A 25,876-nucleotide genomic window follows, 5' to 3' on the forward strand; every position below is an offset into this window, starting at 1 on the left:
TAAATAAAATATTCCTGTTTTTTTATCGTTGTAATCTATTAAAGCTTAAAGGAATAGTTCACCCAAAAATGAAAGTTATCCTATAATTTACTCATCCTCAAGCCATCCTAGGTGTATATGACTTTCTTCTTTCAGCTCTTCTAAGCTTTATAATGGGAGTGAATGGTAACTTAGATTTTTAAGCCCAAAAAAGCAGATCCATCCATCATAAAAGTAATCTATACAACTCCAGAGGATAATAAAGGCCTTCTGAAGCAAAGCGATGGGTTTTTGTAAGAAAAATATATTTGTATATTATATAATACTATTATTATCACTGACTTCCGGCAATGGCCGTACTTTCGTTCACAAGAGAGTCAAGTTCCGGCGGAAGGGTGACCTCTGACCCGATGTATGACGTACAGTTTTCATTTTTGGGTGAACTATTCCATTAAGTTTGTCAGTTCTGCACCTTTAGCATCACCAAACAGAATTTCAAAAATAATGGTTGTTTTCAAATATTTTATTACTTTTTATTTAATCACTTTAGTTTTTTAACTTTAATTTAATTTTAACCAAACTATTTTAATTAATTTATTTTTAGCCTAACATTTAAGTAAGGGATAATGTAGAGCGAGGCGGTTGTTATAGTGAATACAACCCCAACATGTTGATCAAGACTCCGACGCGAAGCGGATAATTTGACACAAAATATTGATTTAAAAACGATTGTATTGCTTCCGCTAAAGAAAATAGTCTGTTCCGTCTCTACGGTTAGAATCCTGCGTCCATAGCAATGCTCTGCTTTGCATGGCAACGGTGTGTTATACTTATCAAGAAATAACAGACTACATTAGAATTCAACCAAGCCATGTAATAATTTTATTTTATTTATTTATCATAACTATTTGAGGTGAAAAATGATCAGGTTATCCAGCATAATTTAAGAATGTTCTTGTGTTTCAGTAGAAGCAGGAAAACTTATTTTACAAAGAGTTCACAAATTTACTTTGAATTGTGACCTAAAATAGTGCAGAATCTTAAATATACTTAAAAATTACATTGTTTTCTCAGTCATTTGGACCCCACTGTATTTATTTAGCATATATATGTACAATATTAACATGCCACTGAGTTAGCCAGCATTCTTTCAACACTGCAAGTATTTGTATTTTCATTCACAGCTGTTCTGCAGCCTAACATTATAGACAAATGACCTTGATCATTCTGCTCTCAATCTGGTGTTTAGAGCTCAGTTGTAATTGGAAACTGATGAGAGTTCATTTTGTGTGGATCTTGTGTGCAGATGGGGTTCGGTGTGCATAATGTTCACATTTATACAGGAAGACAAGAATTACTATGGAGTAGCTGGATTGCTTTAGTCAATGGTCTCCTGCTTTCCATTGGTTTAAAATTGGGACAAACCAGCGTTACATAATCCATGTTGTAGTATCTGAAAAAGTACAACAAACTAAACTAAAGGGACTATTATTCTGGTTGCACTTCATTTTACAATATGTGCACATTCAAAGGATTTACAGTGTACTTGCTCATAAAGTGGATCTCATGTGAGTGACAGGTTGTTAGTTATTTTGATTTAAAAATTACAAGAGCATATGTATTTAAAAAAAGAATGACAGTGCACAGATTTATAATAAACTGCAATATTCCGTTAAAAAATGTATCTGTCTGTATTTACAGTGCTCCGTATCCTGTGGTCAGGGTACAACTACACGCCAAGTAGTGTGTATGAACATCAGCGATCAAGTTGTGGAATTGAGTGAGTGTGACCCAGATGATCAACCAGCAACAGAGCAGGAGTGTGCCATGCCCCAGTGTCCGTCTCGCTCCAGCGACCACGGGGGCTTTTCACCTAACCCCGATTCTCGGAAAAAGAATGTTCCGACCGGACGAACTGACCGTAACAGAGCTGGCAGACCCCAGTCGCATCAATGGAGGACTGGACCATGGGGGGCGGTAAGTACCTCTAAACATCTTAGAATGATTACATCTCTGCATTCCCTGCTCTGTATGTCTCTGATATTTGATATAATCCAGAGACTATTCCTGTTAGAGACCTTTTGCCAACCCAGGAACTGAATGACATCTAAGGTGTTGTACATGAACCCGACAGCAGCATTTCCTCTGTCTGATAAATGATGCTGTTTCCTTCATGATATCAGTGCTTCAAATAGTCTGTAGAATTCTAAGAAAAGCTAAGTATTGTGCATTATTAGGGAAGCTCTTCCTCTGTGTCTTAAAGTAGGTATTTGTAGATCTTTTAAACAGGGTTTCCTTTATAGCTATATATAATTTATATCCTTCCGAGTGATAGTAATCTTGAGGAATTGAATGATTTTTGTTCTGGCTAGATTTCATTCATGATTTATGATACTTTAAATCTTGCGATCCATTACCAGATATCACAGTAACAGTAAGTTGTTAGACATTTAAACTTTTACTTTCTCTATGGGTCTTTATGACAGATTCATAAAAATAAATAAAAAAAACTCAAAAAGCACAAATGAGTCATTTTTTCTCGGCCTATGCTACATGTACACTATATATATTGTTCAAAATTTTGGGGGTCAGTACGTTTTTTTGTTGTTCGAAAGAAATGAAAACTTTTATTCAGCAAGGACGCATTCAATTGATCAAAAGTGACAGTAAAGAATGTATAATGTTACAAAGGATTTGAAATAGATGTTCTTGTTATTCATCTAAGAATCAATAATGTATCACAGTTTCACAACTCCTTTCAACATTGATAATAAGCAAAATCTGCAAATCTGTTTGCAATCTGCAAAATGAAGAAGCATTTATTTATTGTTTATTGCCGTTCAGTCTTTCTCTCTTATTACATTTAATTCAGACAGCAAGTTCAGAACTTAGCTACGTCATTTATTTTGCCAGACCGTCAAGTGTATTTTATATGCTGAACTATTTCTAATACAAAATGTAATATGGGTCCAGCCTTTTCAAAATAAATAAATAAATAAATAAAAATCCTCTTGATTCCCAGTTGTAATCTTTCTCATCAAAGAAATCTGTGCTGGTCAGTGTTTGTACATTGACGTAGATTTTCCGTCAAAGCTAATGGGATGTGAAATTGGGCCAGTGAGAATGAGCTTGCTAGTGTTTTTGATTGTTTGGAAGGCGTGTGTGGCCTTTCTCTCATTATGTTGCTTCTGTTTCTCTTTCACACCTCTCAGTGTTCAAGTACCTGTGCCGGAGGATTCCAGAGGCGTGTGGTGGTTTGTCAGGATGAGAACGGCTACCCTGCCAACAGCTGTGATGAAAGCACACAACCCATAGAGCAACGCTCCTGTGAGTCCGGCCCCTGCCCTCAGTGGTTCTATGGCAGCTGGGGTGAGGTGAGAATTGAACAAATACATTCACTATTGTTTAAACGTTTGGGCTCTTTTTTGTTTTACAAAGAGAAAGGACACATTAAAAGTGACAGTAAAGACCATTAGTTACTGAAGATCTGCGCTTAACTTTCTATTCAACAATGAATCGTGAAGAAAAATGTATCATGGTTTCCACAAAAATATTAAGTAGCACAGTTATTTTCACATTTATAATTTTTAGGAATGTATCTTAAGCACCAAATCAGCATATTAGAATGATTTCTGAATGATCATGTGACACTGAAGACATAAGTAATGGTGCTGCTTAAAATTCAGCTTTGCCATCACAGGAATAAATTACATTTCAAAATATATTAAAATATAAAACAGTTATTGTGTATTGTGCATATATATATCTATATATATATAATCATGCAATCCATTAGCTCTTAGCAAATAGTAAGACTAAGGCTTTGATCACATTACATTCAATTTCCATTTTAATCACATTTACAACTTCATACAAATGGGTTTTGAATCTGATTTGTAAAATTAATTTCTTGCAATAGGTTAATTGGATATCTTTGCTATTCAGACTGCAAAAAACATTAGGCTAAAATCTCAAAGATTTTTGTCTATCTGAACAAAGTCTTATAACCATCCCTACTCAGCAGAACAATGTGACAATCTGACATTATGGACATGTGGTCCAAGACATCTTTTGAAAATGCTGTCTTAACAAAGATGGTATATGTTAATGAAACAAGACTTTCACTCTTTTTTTTTTTACTCTCACCCATACTCTGTTTCTACCTCTCTAGTGTTCAAAATCCTGCGGAGGAGGGATAAAGACCCGGTTGGTCGCTTGTCAGCGGCCCAACGGGGAGCGCTTTAACGATCTGAGCTGTGAAATTCTTGACAAACCACCCGACCGAGAACAGTGCAATACTCAGTCCTGCTCTGTTAACCCTCACTGGAGCACAGACCAATGGAGCTCGGTACGCTCATAACTATTTTAACTTTTTCCCTTCGTAAGTTATCATTCTCGCAACATGCCGAAGTTTCCGTACACTCAAGACTTGAAGAAAACAAACTGAAACTCAATTGGTTTGATCTTTGAGTAAGCAAATATTTGGTTTTAACATTTGCTGCTTATAGCCAGTTTCGGTTGCACTTATAGACCTACCAAACATGCAGTTAAAATTTGTTTTTGAGTTTTCTTTCTTGACTGAAAAAGTGAGCATCTCTTTGGTCGATGTGTTTATGTTTGAATACTGTTTCTTTTTCTCCCCCCATTTAATATTCTTTTTCCAATGCAGCTGTATTTTTGATAAATACAAATCATTGTGAGGCCTTTTTGTGGCTTGTGTTCAAAACACTATACAGTTGTATATATACTGAAGTATTTAGAAAACATGGGAAGTAACACTTGTATTGCTACACTGCAGATCTGAAACATCTGGCCATAGGCAGTTTACTTTATTACATTGAAACCCTTGAAATCACTTTCTGTTGCTCTTCATAATTCTCATGAAAACTGACTTTTTCCAACCATACCTCACATGAACTCAGCTAGCCATTGACCTTTTTTAAATTCATGATGGTGCTTTTTCAGTATAAGGGAGACTTTATGTGAAAATATGTCTATAGTTGCTATATTTTTGTATATTTAAGATAATTTACAGAAGTACAAGTAAATACAAAAAAAATTGTGACGTAATCTGAAATCAAATGTAGCTTTGTTCATTTTATGTATGTTGATTTGTTCTGATATTGTCATAATTTCTGGGTTATTTACAAAATCAGTATTATTTCAATTTTGTGTATAAAGCAACAAAAAACATGTTCTAGTCTAGTGTGTAAAATTGTATTTCCCTCAGACCCAGGGAAGGCCAGTTTTTTTTTTTATTCTGGTTGTTGGCCAGTTACTTGTGTCTACCTCATTCTCAATGAAGTGCCCCATATCCATCTTCCGTCCACTTTATATTTGTGGAAATGAATAACAAATGCTATAACATCCATAATCTCGCATGGATATAAGTATATATTTGAAGAAACATACAGTGTTGTGAAAAAGTTTTTCCCCTCACAAGAAATTATACAAATCATTATAAAATGTGCATTCCAAGTGTGCTTTATTATCATGCCTTTTATCTATTAATATTGATGAAATGCCAGTCCAATACCTGTATGTCCTAAAAACTAAATTTTTCATGGGGTGTATTTACTTTTTCACAGCACCGTATCAATACAAATTAGAATTTTTCCCAAATACGCCATGGTGCTATTGTGTCTATGGTGCAATTCCCTTTCATGACATGGTCTGTTAATGTCAGCAGACTGAAATTAAGTGGTTTCAATCAAATGGCAGTATTGAGGTGTGCATGAACATTTCTGTATATTATTGTATGTATTCGTATTTATTTTTGCTGCCATATGTTTGTCCTTATTTGTTTGAACCTGTTATTGATGATGGTCAAATTAAACAATTGCAAGGTTTTATTTTACAAATGCTATTTTTTATTATTGGTGATGTTTTGAAAAGTAGGCAAAATATTGTAATTGATGAATATTACTAGTTGATTTATGAATTAGAAAAGAGAAATAATTTGAATGTTGAATGTCTTGTATTATTCTGAAAATGTTTGACATTTTAACTGCCAATTGGGCATATATGTTCAATATTTACTGAATGAAATAAGGTACAAAATCACTGAGGTTAATATCTGTTGTTTCGTGGTGTCAGACCTTTATTCTGTACGACTTTTTTTTTTGTTATCCTGCTGCTTTTATTTCATTTCTCATCTGAATGGGACGTCTGTATTACCTGTTTTAATGATCATTGGATGGGGGTCTTTTTTGGTGCTGACTCACCTCAGTACCTGTAGAGGAAGTCTCCTACCGCTGGCTATTCCACAGGATATTAGCCAGCCCTGATGGTAGTGATATGGTCACAGTCAATCAAGTGAGCATACATCAAAATAACAATGGCCAAGGGGGTGTGTGTGTGTGTGTGGGGGGGGGGGGGGGGCGTTCAAGGACGGCCTTTGATCTGTGGGAGGGTCTTTACCGGCCTTCCCAGCTCATCTAATCAGAATGGACACACTTCTCAGAAAGAGTTTTATTCTTATGGGAAAAATGAGTGGCAAGAGCGAAGGCCCTTACGGAGCACGGGGGCCTCTGAGGCCTGGATATCTCTGTGCAGTTTGTAACCTGGAAATTCTCACGTTGGAATGTAGTGAGGCACGTAGCCAAGTATTTTGCCAGGCCTGGACTGATCATTTTTGGCAACAATTTAAAAGAAAAACAAGGCAATTTTGCATGGTCCAAAAAGCACAAAAAAGTCTGATCAATGAACAAGAGTCGCACTTATCTGTTTTGATTGCATTCAAATTGGAATTGGGAAATTTCTCTTGAGTATGTTTTGTTGTTTATTTTTGACAAAAATACACGTTAATAATTTGTATTTTATTTTGCTATTGTCATTTTTATGAAATTTGGTTAAACAATCCACTCTGGGAAGTGAGTTCAACCTTGAGCGTTTTAAGATCATGGCTGGTTTTTGGATGAAGGGAATTTTTAAGTAAATGACCCTTGTTTTGTATCATTTTGAGTGTAAAAGTTGGTAATTTGCACTCATTAAATCAGTGGTGGATTCATTTTACAAAGTACATAAACTCTGAACTACAGTATGGCAGCTTAACCATGACCGAAATAAATGCATTGCCATATAAAAACAAACTAAATGATTGATATGGCCCCTAAATATTTACACATATTATTACTGTAAAATAAAAGTAAATCTAAAATACTTAAAATAACAGATTACTGATGAGAAATTAGCACCAAGATTGTGATACAGTTGATTACAAGTAAGTTTATTGAGGTTTAATATCATATGCAGCCTGACAAGTTTTTCATGCGCCTACACAAAACTAAGTATTCATCTTTGATCACACTTGTAACTTGCATAGACAGTAGTATATAGAATTTCTAAAAGAAAATGAAACCCTTTTCATGGTTACATATTCTCACACATAAACACACACACAGAGACACTGTAAAATTCTGAGCAAGTGTATGATTTATTATGAATCAATATCTAAGGCTTTGGATGAATTATTAAAGTGGTACATGGTGTTCTTGCTTTAAAGATAAATGTGCATTTTTATATTATTTTATGTGAAGTTTCTTTGATTTCATTATTTTGCTTCAGCTGTCCATGTTATTGGTATTGAATTTTGTATAATATGTATTCAGTTGAACCAATTGTATATATTTTGGTACTGTAAATATTTATAAAAGCAAATATATATTTGAATGTTAAACTGATTGCTCAAGACTGTTTTTGTTCTGGTTTCTAAATAAATTCCATCAACTTAAAATGCAACTGTGACACATTGACTTGCTAGACTCTTATGAAAAAGTATCCCCAGGAACACATTATCCAATTGGGGAGTTTCTATTCTCTTAGTTCCTGTATTTCATGCATGCACGCTGGGAATGGCCTCGTTCAACTTCAGACTTGTCGCATCATATCCATCCTCTCTCTACGAGGCCCTTTGATTATCCGTTCCTCTCCCATCCTGGATCCAGGGAAGCCTCTCTCTCCTTTCCCTTCAGCTCCCCTCGTGCTTCTTTCGCTCAGTGAAGCTGGTGCCAGAAAATATGACACTGTTTCTTTGGCTCAACAAGCAGATGTAGCAACTGCCATTCATTATGATTCAGAGACACTTACCTTCCTCGTTTTATTCTGTAAATAATATTTGAGGCAAAAGGCGAAACAAATGAATAGAAAGTCTCATGTACCAATGAGTACCTGTTTATGCTCCTCCCATTGTCTATCATGTATTATGTTGTTGCCATTTTATACTGTACATGTCCATATACTAATTCTTCACATGAATATGATATGCTGTCAAAATGGTAATAAATTTAAGTCATTACAATAATTAACACAAGATTGGTCTATTCATTTGTTTACTTTGACATACCCCTCAATTTGCATGTTTAGACATAATCAGCTTCATAATCACACATAATCACCTCAAATGACACACTAATTAAACTTGTGTTTATCAAGCAGTTGGACTTCACTGCAATTTTTTCCCCTTTTTGCAGTGCTCTGCATCCTGTGGGAGAGGATACAAGTACAATAATGTGACTTGTGTCAGTCACTCGCGCCAGCCAATCGCAGAAGAGAAATGCTTGCACCAGCCCCTCCCACAAAAGCAGAGGTGGGAGGTGCCCCAATGGAAGAGCTGGGAAGAGGTAAAATTGATCCTTCAATATATATTACAGTGTGTGAGGAAAACAGCTTATGTTTTTTGAAGATCTAAAAATGCAGAACGTTTTCTGTCATTGGTAGGTTTAGGGTTTGGAGACATAATATATAGTTTTTATAGTATAAAAATAATCATGTCTATGGAATGTCCCCATAAAACATGAAAACCCAATGTGTGTGTGTACACACACTACCATTTAAAGGTTTGGGGTTAGTAAGATTTAAGTTTTTGATCCAAAAACACAGTAAAAAGAGTAATCTTGTGAAATATTATTATAATATAAAAGAACTGTTTTCTATTTTATATCATTTAATTTATTCCTGTGATGGCAAAGCTGAATTTTCAGCATCATTACTTCAGTCTTCAGAGTCACATGATCCTTTAGAATACATTCTAATATGCTGATTTGGTGCTGAAGAAACATTTATTATTATTATCAATGTTAAAAACAGTTGTGTTGCTTACTATTTTTTCTCAAACCATAATACATTTTATTTCTTTGATGAACAGAAAGTTCTAAAAAACAGCATATATTTGAAATAGAAATAACAATATGAAAGTCTGTCACTTCTGATCAATTTAATGCATCCTTCCTTCCTTTTCCAAAATAAATCTTACAGACACCATATTCTAGGTGCATCAAGATTCCGCCAGGGCTTTACAGGAGCAGAGAATGTAGTAGGTTTATGACTTTCACTGGAAGTAATGAGTATTTGAACAAACTAGACGACAGCTACAATACAGAATACAGAATTGATGGACAGAGTTCCATTAACCTACCAGTGTCGCTCTTTGTAGTGTTCATCACTGTGTGGAAATGGACTTGAAGCATCGAGAGGTTTCTTGTGTAAGTGACGAGCGCAGGAAGCAGGAGTATAAATGTTCCCATCTCTTTCGCCCCGTCCTCTACCCAGCCTTGTCGAGTCACTGATTGTGTCTTCCGCTACAGGTGGGGTACAGGAGATTGGCAAGAGGTGAAAGTGAGAACTAAATTAGTGTGCACAAAAATGCATCTCAAACCGTTCTTCCTGAGATGACATGGGGAAATTGCAATAGAGCACAACAGTGACTGCCCACTTTTTAATATCCACGGTTCCGGAAGTATTATTATTTTTTTCCTTTAAAGGGATAGTTCACTCAAAAATAAATATTCTGTCATAATTGAATCACTCATGTTGTTCCAAAACTGTATGACTTTCTTCTTCTGTGAAACATGAAAGAAGATATTTCAGCATTCTTCAAAATATCAGAAGAAAGAAAGTCATACAGGTTTAGAAAAACATGAGGGTGAGTAAATGACGACTACATTTTTATTTTTGGGTGAACTATCCCTAGTGAAAAAAACCTACACCAAAATGTATTTAAAATACCTTTATTTAATATTAAGTATACTACAAATCCATTAACATATTTACTGACATATCGCCTGAGATTTACTGATATAAAAATTACAATTAAACTTTTGCACAATGTACATTTCTTAATATTAAGCATAAAACTGTCAAGTTTTAACATCAATATTAGTAAGGATAGTATCGTCTCTGTATAATATTAGTCTTTAAATGCAAGATATACCCAAAATATACTTGCAATAATCCCATTTTAGCACAATCAAATATACTTAAGTATATCAGATGGACCTCAGTAATATTTCTGGATAACTAAAGTGAATTAAGTACAAAATTTGTTGTTCCAATTTAGCAGACTTTAAGTATATCAATTTAGTATACCAAAAGTACAATTGCAGGGTATTTATATTAAGTACGTAATATGTAAATGTATTTGTAGTGTACTTAGCATAAAATAAATGTATTTCAAATATATTTTAGTATATTTATTTTTCACTAGGCATCCCTTTAAATTCTCCCCACAAGGATTTCAGAAAAAGAATCATGATAAAATGAAAAACAGCTGTCTGATCTAGAACTCTTAAAGGTACAGTAAGCAATTTCTGAGAAACTCTGTTGATATTTGAACACCCAAACAAACATGCTCCTACGCAAAAGAAACAATCCCCTCCGCCCTTTTTAAATTCCTGGAACTAACAGCAGTGGTTCTCGTCAGAAGGACTTCAACAAACTACGCTACACTGATGCTTTATCAAGACTTGCTACTGCCATTACATTCACAGACACTGCTGTTAGCATATAAGACGTGCTGCTGCTCCTGCACATGTAACACATGAAATAGCCCCGTTGCAGATCTATGCAGGTGGAGCTGGGGAAGGTGGAGGGTTTCTGAAAGCGTGCTGCAGACTGCTAACAGCAACACTACCGGTATTGAATGTTGAGCCACTGCTGATTGACCGCTGATGCAACAGCAACCAATCAGCTGTCCTATGTTAACGATGTGATCGCTACCTAATGAGTTAAGGACCTTTCAGCCTGCGCCATAGAGATTCCTGCCAGAACTTGGTATTTATGTTTATATTATTTTGTAAAGGGGGCCTTTGAATATTGTGTTGGACAGTGGGGGGTCTTCGAGTCAAAAAGACTGAGAACCACAGGTCTACAGGAAAAACAGTTTCAGAAAACAAAAACTGTTCCATAAAACTCAAATCTGGGTCATCTAGCAGCATGAAATCACAGCACTTAAAAGAAGTGTAATTAGTTGAGTGCACTGCTCTAGAGAACACCTCCACTACTACCCCCACCACAGCAGACACAGGCAGCTGGAGCCTATTAGAGTAGTTCACTTTGCCTGTCGGATGCTTGAGGGGCCACGCACAAAGCTTGGTGCTGCTCACTGTCAAAAATTTACAGCATATGACAAGATTCCCAGACACAGGTACCACTCTTCCCACTTCCTTTACTTTCTCTGCATTTGAAGTTAACCCTATAGTAGGGTTCCATACCAGGTTATTATGATTCATCATTCCTTATAATAATAGCTAAAGCTGAACTTCACTTATAAGACCACCAAAATGCAGTGTCTCTCAAATAATTACAGTTTTTTTTTTAAAAGACAGGTGCACACAAACAAGACCCTAAAGTTGTAATGTAAATTTCTGCTTGTTCCTTAGCTTGGCTGGTCAAAGAATTATCGTGCTTCCTAGAGTTTGGTGATCACTTTTCTAGATATCCTTTATTTCAGTGAAGCAAAACATGCGGTTTTGGGCACAAGGCTTGAGCAATGTGTATTTGGATAAGGTGCATGACACATAATGCATGAACCAAAGAAAACCTGCTGATAAGGAACCTTGTAACTGAGGTAACTGTTTAATGAAAAGTATATTATAAAATAATTTGGCAATTTAAAAGTTCCAATAGATGGTTTAAATTAACAAAAATGTATTCAAAGTTATTCTGAATAACAATTTATATTGAATAAATGAATAGATTATGTGATTTATAAAGTGTGCTTTTTTTTATTTATTTTTTATAAACTTGTTAATATGTAGTTCTGCTAAATTTAAGACAATTTAAACAATATTTTTTAGATTATAATAAATGACCAAAAATGTTCCAATAATGTCATATCAGCAGAGGGTGAGGTTTCTGAAAAATCTCTCTCCTCTAAACCTGAGGAATGGAAACCCTGCATCAGTCCTTCTTCTAAGTAGTTGCAACAGCACAGTAATTACAATGAATGTCCTTGTAGTTTTATTTTCTACCCATATTGGGATTTGTTGTTCAAACTAATGGTCTTGATCAGTGGTTCTCAACCTTTTTTTTCCCCAGGAAACCCCTATTTTAACATTCAGATTTCAGCCTTTAAAACATTTTTAAAAAACAGGATGGGTCAAAATGATAAATGATTATAGGTATTTTATCAGCTCCATGAATAATTCAAGATACCTTTATTTTAGAATGCACATTAGCTTATTTTCCATCATCTGGTTAAAATTTACAACAGTGCATACAAATTTGGACTGATTTTCACAAACAAAAACTAGACTGGCTGAATAAAAATCCAAATCGACTCTGACAGTAGATGGCGCTTATGGAACAGCAGAAATTGAGTGTTTTCCCCAGTAACCAATGTACACAAAGCTTATAAACACTACTGTATTAGGCATTATGTCAAAATGCCATTGAAACTTTTCTCAAGGCAGTCAGTTCCCACAGAGACACATTTACACTCACCTAAAGGATTATTAGGAACACCTGTTCAATTTCTCATTAATGCAATTATCTAATCAACCAATCACATGGCAGTTGCTTCAATGCATTTAGGGGTGTGGTCCTGGTCAAGACAATCTCCTGAACTCCAAACTGAATGTCAGAATGGGAAAGAAAGGTGATTTAAGCAATTTTGAGCGTGGCATGGTTGTTGGTGCCAGACGGGCCGGTCTGAGGATTTCACAATCTGCTCAGTTACTGGGATTTTCACGCACAACCATTTCTAGGGTTTACAAAGAATGGTGTAAAAAGGGAAAAACATCCAGTATGCGGCAGTCATGTGGGCGAAAATGCCTTGTTGATGCTAGAGGTCAGAGGAGAATGGGCCGACTGATTCAAGCTGATAGAAGAGCAACTTTGCTATCCTATCAATATGGGCCAACATTTCTAAAGAATGCTTTCAGCACCTTGTTGAATCAATGCCACGTAGAATTAAGGCAGTTCTGAAGGCGAAAGGGGGTCAAACACAGTATTAGTATGGTGTTCCTAATAATCCTTTAGGTGAGTGTATATGATTAATTCATACTTTAATTCATATAATTTCCCTTAGACTTCAGTTGTAAAACCTTTTCTTTCCCTATGCCAAAAACAACCTATGCTGCAGAGTTTGGAAGGAGGATTTTAGTATGAATTTTTTACCATATATGTTTCCGTAGTGTAGTGGTTATCACGTTCGCCTCACACGCGAAAGGTCCCCGGTTCGAAACCGGGCGGAAACAAAGTGTGGCTTTTTTTAAACTAGTGGCTCACTGAAAATAGTTCTTCAAACAAAGTTTGGCTTTTTAAAAAGTGTAAAATTGGTGAGAAGTGCCCGCCTACCACAACAAGAAAGATTTACAGGTTTCCGTAGCGAGGAAACAATGTGTGTCAAATGAGCAACTGACTGTTCTTCAAACAGAGGGTTGACAGTTTCAGGGCCCAATACGATGACCAGCACAGTCAACTACAACTAATTTGGCCTGGTAGAGGACACGCCAGGTTAGAGAGTCACACTTGTAACCCGAAGATTCAATATATCTTGATTCTCAAGGTAACTCAATTCTCCATATCGCCAGGAAAATGTAGGTGGGGGAAGTGAATTTTCACAACTCACTGTTCCTAATGTGGGTTAAACGCAGAGGAAAAATTCTGAGTACTGGCTACCCTATTTGGCTTACACATCAGTTTTTTCATCAACTGCAGACTTAAAAGAAGCAACTTTAAAATCCTTGTTTCCGCCCGGTCTCGAACCGGGGACCTTTCGCGTGTTAGGCGAACGTGATAACCACTACACTACGGAAACTCATGCAAAAGTTATTATGAGTGTTTAAATTTAAATGTTATACTAACCATCAGGAATTGTATTGTGGTTTATCGTCAAACCAATTACCATTTTATCCCTACTTCTACCACTCAAACTAGATTGTACTTGGCAATCCCTTGTAAATCTTTAGCGACCCCGAGTTAGGAAACACTGGTCTAGATAAGCTTTTGCCACCCTGAAGTGGCAAAAAGTCCTTCAAAAGTGTATTAGATTTGTCAGATTATCCACTTCTGCTGTAAATATCTATTAGAGCCTACTGAATGCACCAGAGTTTGAAAAGAGGATTGCACTCTGAATAAATTACTGCATGAGTTTCCGTAGTGTAGTGGTTATCACGTTCGCCTCACACGCGAAAGGTCCCCGGTTCGAAACCGGGCGGAAACAATGTGTAGTTTTTTTTAAATGAGTGTCTCACTGAAAATAGTTTGTAAAACAAAGTACAGCTTTTTGAAAGTGTAAAATTGGTGAGGAGTGCCGGCCTATCACGTCAGGGAGTCAACAGGGAGTCGTTTTGACACAGTTTCAGAGTCCAAAACGACGACCAGCACAGTCAACTACAACAACTAATTTGGCCTGGTAGAGGACACACCATCTATCCAATTGTGGTCTAACAGTTAGAGAGTCAGACTTGTAACCCAAAGACTCAGTATAACTTGATTCTCAATGTAACTTGATTCCCCATACCGGCAGGAAAATGTAGGTGGGGGGAGGGAATGAATAGCACTCTCTTCCACCCCCAACACCTGTGACTTAAGCAAGACACCTAATAGCTCCCTGGGCTGCCCACTCCGGGTCTGTGTGTCCACAGTTTTCAGTGTGTGTGTTTACTACTCCTAATGTGTGTGCACTAACTTGGATGGGTTAAATGCAGAGGACAAATTCTGAGCATGGGTTACCTTATTTGGCTTTCACGTCACAGTCTTTTTCGTCAAAAGGAGACTTTAAAAAGCTAACTTTAAAATATTTGTATCTGCACAGTCTCAAATCAGGGACCTTTCGTGTGTATAGGGGGACATGATAACCAGTACACAACGGAAACACATGCCGTTTGAAGTGCACTAAAAATTTAAATCTTAGAATCTTACATTAAAATCTTAAACTAATACTAACCATCGGAAATTGTATTTGCTGCTCGTCAAACCAGTAACCCTTTCATACCTACTTCTAACACTCAAACTAGAATGTGCTTGGCAACCCCTTTAGCGACTCACGTGTTGGGAAACACTGGTCTAGATAATCATTTGCCACCTTGAGAATTGGCAAAAAAGCATGTATTTGATTTTTCAGATTATCCTCCACACAAATAAGCACTAAGTAGCAGTAATATTTCAATAATTAAAAATTTACATTTTCTCTGGTTACAGACAGGTCACATGATGTAGTTCATGAAGTGTATTATTTTCATTTTAATTTCATGAACTCACAAAGCCCCATCAGTTGCCCAACAAATCCTAGTGCCCGATGCATGTGTTTCCGTAGTGTAGTGGTTATCACGTTCGCCTCACACGCGAAAGGTCCCCGGTTCGAAACCGGGCGGAAACAATTTGTGGCTTTTTGAAAAGAGTGCCTCACTGAAAATAGTTTGTAAAACAAAGTACAGCTTTTTGAAAGTGTAAAATTGGTGAGGAGTGCCGGCCTATCACGTTGAAATACTTTTTGGAAAGGGACAAGAAAAATTTAGCATCTAGGTTTCCACAGGCGGAAACAATGTGTTGCTTTTTCAAATGAGCACCTGACTGAAAATAGTTCTTCAGAGAGTCGATTTTACACAGTTTCAGGGTCCAACACGATGACCTGGCCTGAATAAGAACTCGGCATATATCCAAATGAATTCAACAACAGGAGCAAAGCAACTTCAAAAAAACTTGTTTCCGCCCGGTCTCGAACCGGGGACCTTTCGCGTGTTAGGCGAACGTGATAACCACTACACTACGGAAACACATGCAACTCCCACAGGGATTTGTCGAATAACTAATGGGGCTTTGTAAGTCAATGAAATTAAAATCAAAATAATACACTTCATGAACTACGTTATGACACCTGTAACCAAAGAAAATTGAATGTGTGAAATCCAAATGTTTTTAATTATTGAAAAATTACTGGTACTTAATACTTGTACTTATTTGTGTGCAAATGTACTAAGTAAAATGAGGTCAAATGAGATTAAGATAAAAACTTCTCACGATTAGGCCTACATCTTTCTTGAAATGTCTTGTAGAAAGTTATTGTAGGTATCTGTGTCAAATAGGCCAAAAGTGTCAAATAGGTGAGTGCTGGCCTGCCACGTTGGACAATTTTCTGAAAAGGACTGAGTCAAAGTTTCTGTAGTGTATTGGTTATCACGTTGCTTAACTTTATTTAGCTTAACATTTATTAGGGCTGTCCCCGACTATGGATTTTCATAGTCGAATCAGAATCGTCATGTCTTGCCTATAGTCGACTAATAGTCGAATCATGTGTATGGGGGCGGGGCTTTAACGTTTCAAAGCCGCGATGTACAGAAAATCACACAAAGATATAGAAGAAAATGTAACATAACTCCAGAAAGCCACACTGCAGACAGGATTTGCATTTCACATGCAAATCAAATTAAATCGGCTAAATTACCTGTGCGAGCAGGCCAGCCTACAGCACAACATCGATGCACCGAAAAAATAAACAATTAATTTACTAAATTAAATTAGAACAGAATATACCTTTCTAATAAATAAAAATAAAAATACAAAACGAAATAAATCAGAATCACAAGATGAGCAAATGTGTGCAAAATGCCTAAAGTGCAGAGGAACATATATTCAAAACACAAGCCACAAATAGTTAGATTAGATAACCCTGACAGATTAATAAATAAAATACAAATAAAGAAATTATAAAAATAACGATAGTAGCCAGAATTTTCAACTTTGTCTTTTTAACTGCAGAAACAACAATAAATGCTAAACTGGAGGCAGTCTTTTTAGCTAAAAATGTTCACAGCATCCAAAAATCAAATTAGAACCGGCTGAAAAGTTTTGAAATCACTTGTACCCTACCTGATCGAGAGAACAAATCCAGACTCTGACTGTGTCCGTTGGAGTCTTTTCAAATTGTGCGCGCGGATAAAATACATTCTAACGTGAAACCCAGTCTATGCGTGAAACGTGTTAACGTTGGCCGGCAGAAGTGCGATTATGGTTTTCCTGATGCTAAATCCAGCCTTGGAGAATATCCTTTCTGATGGTGTACATCCACACTTTAGATTTTCTTATCCCAGACATTGTTAAAGATTTAAATACTTGCCGCGAAGACGCTCCTCTGTCGGTCACGGATTGAAAGTGAAACTTAAATCTGTCACGGGGTGTTTGGATTTATTCACGCACGTTAAAAAATATTTATTAAAAGCTTCTTTCTTTGCACATTTTTATATACAGCATTATCATAATAGGCTGAATATTAACGACATAAAAGCTAGTTCTATGTGAAATCAGACATTGAGCGCCCTCATATAGCCAAAGTGGCATGATCCTCGTTTCATAACACCTCTGCGAAGATTCGACCGTGAGATCGGTAGTCGAATCAGGCTCCTCCTATCGAAGCATCGAATCTTCGACTATTCGGGGTCACCCCTAACATTTATGTTACTTTTTTTTTTAGGCAATCAGCACATTGACATTTTCAATCTGTAAATTAACTATGCTAAATGTAGCTTAAAATAAATAGCAGAACAGAGTTTACTAATAACAGTTATTTTTTTTTTATGTTTTAATAAATATTAAAAACATTAAAATGTTTTACAAATCTGAACAAGATAAAATACAAGTACTGACTGTGAATGACTGCTAGATACTTGAATACCCAGCTACAGAAACGATAAAACAGCGCCATGAAACCTACTTGTGGGCCAAAGTATATTGCATCTGTAATGTTAAGCACTACCATAGAGAATAAAGGAGAAAAGTTAAGAGAAAATAAGCTTAACTACTTCGCCTGTTTCTAAACGGAAAGAGTAACATTTTCTCCACAGATTGGAGAATTATTCTTTTGTCAAAAGGTTATAACAAAAAAAAAACTTGTTTCCGCCCGGTCTCGAACCGGGGACCTTTCGCGTGTTAGGCGAACGTGATAACCACTACACTACGGAAACACATGCTTCTATCTGGAGCACCGTCCAGGGGTTCTTAGGGGATATCTGAAAATTAATATGTAACATTCAAAAATGTTAAATGTTTTTGAAATTATACATTTTGAATGATAAATTTCAATGATTTTGAAATTGCCATGCTTGTAAAAAATAGGCAAGGAACTCGTTCTAATTGAAAATAACAAGTCTACAAGGCACTCTGCTGTTGTTAAATCGACAAATCATGTTGTAATAATAACCGACTCTAACTTGGTTTTGATCGGGAGCTTCTTACCTGCAAACTGTTCTAACAAATAAATTGGACAAATTAAATGTGAAGCTCATCCAAAAAAAAAAAAGATAATTTTTGCGCATTGCGCAAGTATAAACAACCATAAATGACTAGGAAACGATTTGTGCAATAACTTTAAGTAACTTAGGAATTCGTGCTTAAAGAGGGTATGCAAATGATGTCACAGTAGGCGGGAGTCACTGCGGTTACACCCACTGAGTGGCAAAATGTTAGGCTACATTCACACTGTCAGTCCAAATCCGATTATTTGTGTATACGATTTATAATCTGATCTAAAATTATTGATGTCCACATTGTGTATCGTAACTGTTCAGATCCGATTTGTGTGTCCATCCATGCTGCTATATCTGCATGGGTTTCTATGGCAATGACGTTGCATACGCCAAAAACAACAAAAAAATTATAGCAACATGGAGGAGGGATTTGCAATACAGATTTACAACATGGAAATGAGTAGCCGCCGCTCTGGGCTACTCTCCTAAGCAGCCGCAGAAACGGCTCTGTAATATTGTCATTATCTGCTCGTCCGGCACTTTGCAGCAACACAACATTGTTTCTTTCTGTAGCGACTTTCAGGACCTTCCCTATAACAACTGACATTTATGTTTTACGTGGCGTGAGAAAGTCACATAAACCACACAAAATCTGATCAGAGCGGTCAGACTGAAACATATTTTCAGAAATTCAACTTGAATACAATTTCAAACCACATATGAATTAAGCTCGAAACAGATTTTTAAAGGGGTGGTTTACTGCCTTTTTTCTTTGCTTGATTGTGTTTATGGGCTGCAATATAACATGTGTTCGTGTTTCGTTTGTCAAAAAACGCCTTATTTTTCATAAATTTCACCTTTATTGTAAGCCGCTTCCTCCTCTGTCATTTGAACGACCGGTTGACTTCCTGAGTCTATGAAACCACTCCCTCAGAAACAGGCAATGAGCTCAGATTGGTTAGTTCGGCCGGTGTGTTGTAATTGGCTAAACTGCGTCCGGAATCTTCACGCCCATTTCCTTTACGGGCGACAGTTGCATGTGCTCCGGACCCGGTCAAATGTAATGGTGTCAATATTGCCTCATCAGTTTGAGCCAGAATCAGACCCAGAGAGCGGTGACGAAGAGAGTCAAGCAGAACCTCCGCAAACACGGCTCTTACTAAACGTTTCTGAATGGTATTTTTTTTTATTATTATTATTATTTTCTCAAAGAATTTCCATACGCTGTTACTTGAAAATGCTACTGCTGTTTGTTAGCTTTTGAGATACGGTTTCCCCCTGATTAAACATTTAATATAACTGAATACATGACTGAGTAATACCGTTTTTTAAAGATATTGTTTTATTGATAGAATGAACAACCGTTTAACTATTCACAAAACTTACCGGTAGTTTACTCAGTTTGTCGTTTTCTTACATGATAACAGCAGCTGAAGTTTGCTGTTGCGATATTTTTTTTAAGTTTGTACACGTTTCTTATACACACAAAATAACATCGAACTAACTAGCTACTATAACCAAACAGCTTTTGGCATTGGTTTGCGTTCTTGATCAAATCAAAAAATTACGTCATAAAGTAGCTATACATGGAAAATACGTTTACAAAATTTGTAGCCTACTACAAATCCGGGTCCAAAATGTTTATACGCATCTGTCATATACTAAAGCCAGCGCTGGCATTTTTTTACATCCTTGATAAAACTAAAACATTACGTCTTAAATTATACAGGCAAATACATTTAAAATGATTAAATCTTACTTGCAGGTTGTGGCCTCTGGTTTTAAAGCTGTAACTGCTTCATGTTGGAGTAATAGTTTCTTGTTGAATCCGACATTGAACTCGTGTAGATTCTGGAAGCTGTCTTCCGTAAAATGCGCAGCACAGAGAGCTAAACTACGATTGTAATTGTCAGGAACATAATCAAACTTAAATTTTAACCATTGTTGACGAACTACAGCGTCTGTAGGAAGCCTGAACACAGAAGACCTGACAGCTACAGCTCTCCACTATAACTCCTCCTCTTCGACAGCAGAACATGTTCCGGAGGGAGGGTTGATGTAAATGTATGGGTTAGTTACGTATAAAACCCGGGAAGTATCTCGTTGTAGTCCCATTCGAGTCGTTTTTGTAGGCATTAAACTTCCTGATTTTTAAAAGACAATATCTCCGCTTACGTTGAACTTTCAGCGCAGCAACTTAGCAGATACTGTTCATGCACCAACAGCAACATTACACAGTATTTAAAATGAAAAAAGTGAAATAGCAATCAACCACCCCTTTAAAAAAGCTTTTTCATGGGATTTTTTTTTGGTCGTTTACACTTGATCTAAATCTGATCGGATGACATTTTGAACGTATTGACAAAACAATTTTTTCCTTACAAAGCAAGTTTAGATAGCTATTCACAATACTCATAGTTTCCAAGCAGCTTTACAGAAATTATGTCTATAATGAAAGAAAAAAAATATTGTGAGTGAGTGTGTGTTTGTGTGTGTGTGTGTATACACTGAAGAGTTGCAGCCACTGGGCTATAGACTAATATTTATAGATCTAGCCTACGTGACATGACTGGGATGGTTTGGCAATAGGGACAGCCTATACACTTGTCAAAATCAGGACGACTCCCCACATTTTTTAAACATTATCGGGAGTTCGGAAGGTGCTCGTAACGTACCCGGCTCGGCTCGTATTGTGTGAGAGAGATAAATCACCAGTGAGCTCATACGACAGCAACAATTTTACTGTCGTGAGTATGCCTGGCTTTAGTGCTTTAACAAGTTTTAGGGCTTGGTGGTATGCCAATCAATATTATTGTATTTATGGTGTTGTCTAGCAGATATAGCATACACAGTTATTTTTTATGTATTTTACCGGTGTTGAAATCAAGTACATATAAATGACAGAAAACCTAGCCACGTGTAATGTCCATGGACCACTGGTTCTGTGGTGAGTTTACCAAAACTACCTTTAGTTTAAGAAGATAATCTTTTGAGTTTCCTCTAGTAGTAAATCCAGTCACGTTGCAGGATGTTTTGCCACTCAGTCCAGCTGAGGGAAAGTGACATCAATGCATACCATCTATTGGTTGCTTCTAGGCTGTTGACGTGAACCCTACAAAAACACCTGATTACACATGAAAGAGTAGCAAGATGTGTTTGCTGAGGAAAAGTTTGGATCAAACTTGATCAGTAACTGTTTCTCTGTCATTCTCAGGCAAATTCACCACTAACTGCAGAGATGTACAGCTCCAAAAAGGTGTCGTCTTTGATAATAAACTTCAAACAGACAGGAAAATGTTTAAAGTAAGATGACTTTTTAGGTATCATTTGCATTCCTATTGACATGACATGCAGCACACTATGATACATTTTCAGAGTTAGGTTAACTTTGTTATATGGCACAATAGAAAGGAAGAATTCCTGATTTAAGAGAACTTATAACTTTAAAAAATATAAAAATTCTGCTTACCTCTTCTGTTTCTCAGATCTACTGTTCAGAGATGAACTCTGACAGTCCTAAGGAGTAGGCCTATATCACATTGATCATCGGAGAAGAAGAGAACTTCTCTGAGGTCTTCGGATACAGGTGCCTCTGCATTTGAAATATTAAATATTGACAAGTGCATGTCACAAATAAACATGATTTAAAACATAAGATGTGTAACAAAGGTTAAATGAATAGTTTAGGTTAAATAGGCTTTCATGCACACACAGGCTTTGACTTTCATTGCAAGACTAAATATCAATGCACAAATGATCTATTTAACAACATTCCCTTGTTTATGTTGTTGTCCAGGCTGATGGACCACACAGTGCCCATCCAACCTAAGCAGGAGAGAAGACTGCCAGTGTCGAAGAATCTACACAGCACAGCCTCTCAACCTTCACAAGAGTGGACTTCAACAAAATGATCATCATAAGCCCAGCTAACATAGATATTATTCTAGATAAGTCAGGGCCTTGTTCATTCATTCATTTACTGTTCTTTAATATTGCTATATTAAATGTATAATTGTATAATTTTGTATTTGCATAGCCACAGACTGGAAATTTGTCTTCATCCATGAAGGCCATTGAGTTACTTTTGCCATGACACGATATTGTTACAGTGCTGCCCGATGTCCACAGGTAGATAGCACAGGAATACTGAATTTCCAACTTTAACTTTCTCACAATCTGGAAATAAAGTTACAATCTAACAACCCGTAAAGTCTGGAAGACAACATTATGTATATAGAAAGACAACATATGATGTGGCGAGCGGTGACTTAACCGTCGTGTCAAAAATAAAAATCAGAAACGTTCGATTTTACTCTAGTTAGCTACTCAATTGCTTACTCTCATCATTACACATAGTGACACAGCTAAAGGTATTCTTAATATGTTGGACATTTTATTGAAAGTAGCCTACATTTACCTGTTGAGACGTTGAGACATGTCGTCACAAGCACCCGTGAGTGAATGATGTTTGAGATGAGGGAGGAACGACGCGCGAAAGAGGCATTTGCACAATATTCTGTATTTTCTGTAATTCCTCTAGGTGTCGCAGAAACTACATAGGCTACTTATTTTAAAATATAACTCTAATAAATATAAGTAGGCTTTAATAAATAAAAATATAAGTATTCTTTAAAAAAAAAAAAAAAAGTTGAAAAATTGCAATGACCTTAACAAACGCATATCGATTAACAACCTCAGGAAAGTTGTAAGTCTATGAAAGTAGTTTCAGTTAGGACTTTTTCCCTTTGATTTAGTCTATTTAGTTTTGTATCAAATACAATCTGTCAAACAACTGTCAATCTTCCGCGTCTTCAATGCGTCATGCGTCAGGTCAAGAGTTGACTCTTCCACCGTAAATCGATGCAGTATACGGCCATCTACCGGAAGCTAGTTATTTTAGTCGATACAGTTTTAAATATGGATATTTTTCTTACACGAACGTATAGCTTCGCTTCAGAAAGCCTTTATTAACCCCCCGTAGCCGTGTGGAGCACTTTTATAGATGGATGACCTTGGACTTCAAAACATAAATGGCCATTCACTGCCATTATAAAGCTTGGAAGAGCCAGGACATTTTTTTATATCGATTGTATCGTCTGAAAGAAGAATGTCATATACACCTAGGATGGCTTGAGGGTGAGTAAAGCATGGGCAAATTTTCATTTTTGGTTGAACTATCCCTTTAAATGGACCACATGCCCCAAGTACTTCTCACTGCAGAGTCATTTGACGTCCAGCTCCACCTCTCTAGACGTCTGGGTGTGGTTGGATATTCTAGCTCCACATTAGGCCCAATTACATTCAGAGAGGGTTAGGTTAGGTCAACTTTATTATCCCAAGGGGCAATTTGTTTCACAGCCAGCAGTAAACCATACAATCAGCAAGAACAAACACAAGAACACCACAACACACACGCACACACACACACACACACACACACACAGAAACTATACTATAGCTCGGGAACCTATAGCTCGTGTGGCAAACCTGGCTCTTTGACAAAAATCAAGAGATTTTTTGTCAGTTCGCCAGGTCTCTTACCCTTTTTACCAACAAATGATTGACGAAAAAAATTAGACAACAATTTTTTTTCACAGAAATTCTAAAAGCGTATCAAAAGGTGACTGGGTTGAAACATATCCTTTTATTGAAACTGGTGCTTTGCTTTGACAATAGAACTCTTTGGTCAAAAAAATGTCCCGACCCCTCCATTATAGGATATTGTAATTTTTCCCTTTTAAGATAAAATAGTTTCTTGTAGTTTGACAACAATGTATCTTGGGGAGATACTTCTAATGCACACCAGATGAACTAATGATAAGAGTAAAATGTGTGAAAGTTCAACAGACCGTGTGCTGTTTCTGGCTGTGTGGCGACTTAATGAATAGTGTGTTGTCCCTTTTTGGCTTACAATTTGTTTTCAAGCAAATACAGAACTTCATCTACCTCATCCATCCATCCATTGGTACAAATGTCCTGTTAAACAATTGAGCAGCTGCTGTCCTTCTTGAAGTCAATCCTTCTCGAAATCAGCAGAGACTAAGAATCCAGTTCAAAATGATCCAGTAAAGAGCTCTGGTTTGGAGGTCATGCACAAGAGAGAATTTAGCTTTTTTATATTTAGTTTGAGTGTGTTTTCATGCACATAGGGTAACAAAAATCTCTAAATTATTCTTTCAACATCGTTAGCCGAATTAGCATGAGTATAAATTACAAAACATAAGAAAACTTGGCATGCAGTTTTTCTTGTATCCATAGGATGGCAGTAGAGTTTTGGGGATTTGTGTTGGTTATTGTGGAAAATGCACTCCCTCCTCCAGCTAAGGTTTTCTTGTTGAAATTTCAAGATGTAAGTGTACTGGTTAGGTCTGCTGACAAACAGCAGGAAAGTGTGTGATCTATTTCTAAATATTACGTTAGTATGAAGTTTTAGTGGATCTCTCATGTAGACTCATGTCTGTCATTGGTGCTAAAGAAAACAAAGAACATCTTCTTTTTTATTTATTTAAAATTTTGTAAGACCGATATAGTTTCTGTAAGATTATGACCTACACTTGTTTTGAAAATGTTATGTGTATTATTTCTTAGGTGCCATACAGTTCATTTGTGAACCAAGGAGTTTTGACATACCAGTATACCTTCTTTGGCACCTTGGATGTGTGTACCACAAACTTTTGAATGGTTGGGAAATATTAATGCTAAAATAATTTTAGTCATCTGAAAAGTCAAAGTTGAGTTAGAATTTTGTTTTGTTTTTAAACACATCATATTAGAAGATATGTTCATTACGGACTATAGTGCCTTTTATTTATGAATTTTTATCTGTTTTATTCTAAAATTCCAAAGAAAGCAATTATAAGCAGAGTGAGCCTAAATGAAAGAAACATCCCAGTCCAGAACACACATAACAGTCTCTGTGTTTAGCATTGTTTTGGAATGAACGTGTTGTGTCCAAGGAAGTGGAATTCTGACTATTCGGTGGTGCTAATATTACTGGTGCTAGTAAGACACATCATTGCATTATAGTTTTCAAAAGGGTGTTTGGTCTCAGACTAATCCATTTAACTGAATATGAAAGCAATATTTACACGTTCAAGATTGAGATGTTTCTTTAAAAGAAGTCTAGTTACCAAGGCTGCGTTTATTTGATCAAAAACATATAAAAACACAACGTGAATTAATATATTATTGCAATTTTAAATAACTTTTTTTCTATTTTAATATATTTTAAAATGTAATTTATTGCTGTTGTCAAAGCTGAATTTTCAGCATCATTACTTCAGTCTTTAGATCATTACTCCTTTCACATGATCCTTCAGAAATCATTCTAATATGCTGATTTGATGATCAAGGAACATTTATTACTACTATATACAGTACTGTGCAAAAGTCTTAGGCATGTTAATGCCTATATTATTTATATCTTTTGCTGT

General features: G+C 36.4%; 1 protein-coding gene across 1 annotated transcript in view; it reads left to right on the top strand.

Moving 5' to 3' along the window:
- The window catches only part of adamts9 (ADAM metallopeptidase with thrombospondin type 1 motif, 9), a 31,692-nt gene extending 25,369 nt beyond the window's left edge, over positions 1-6,323 (top strand). The window contains exons 26-28 of the mRNA XM_084396111.1: positions 1,681-1,956; positions 3,192-3,353; positions 4,151-6,323. Coding sequence (XP_084252237.1) covers positions 1,681-1,956; positions 3,192-3,353; positions 4,151-4,339 — 627 coding nt within the window. The 3' untranslated portion in view covers positions 4,340-6,323. The remainder of the gene's footprint in view (positions 1-1,680; positions 1,957-3,191; positions 3,354-4,150) is intronic.
- The last annotated feature ends 19,553 nt before the right edge of the window (positions 6,324-25,876 follow it).

This window comes from Rutilus rutilus (genome assembly GCF_951802725.1).
Source record: "Rutilus rutilus genome assembly, chromosome: 22".
Lineage (NCBI taxonomy): Eukaryota > Metazoa > Chordata > Actinopteri > Cypriniformes > Leuciscidae > Rutilus > Rutilus rutilus.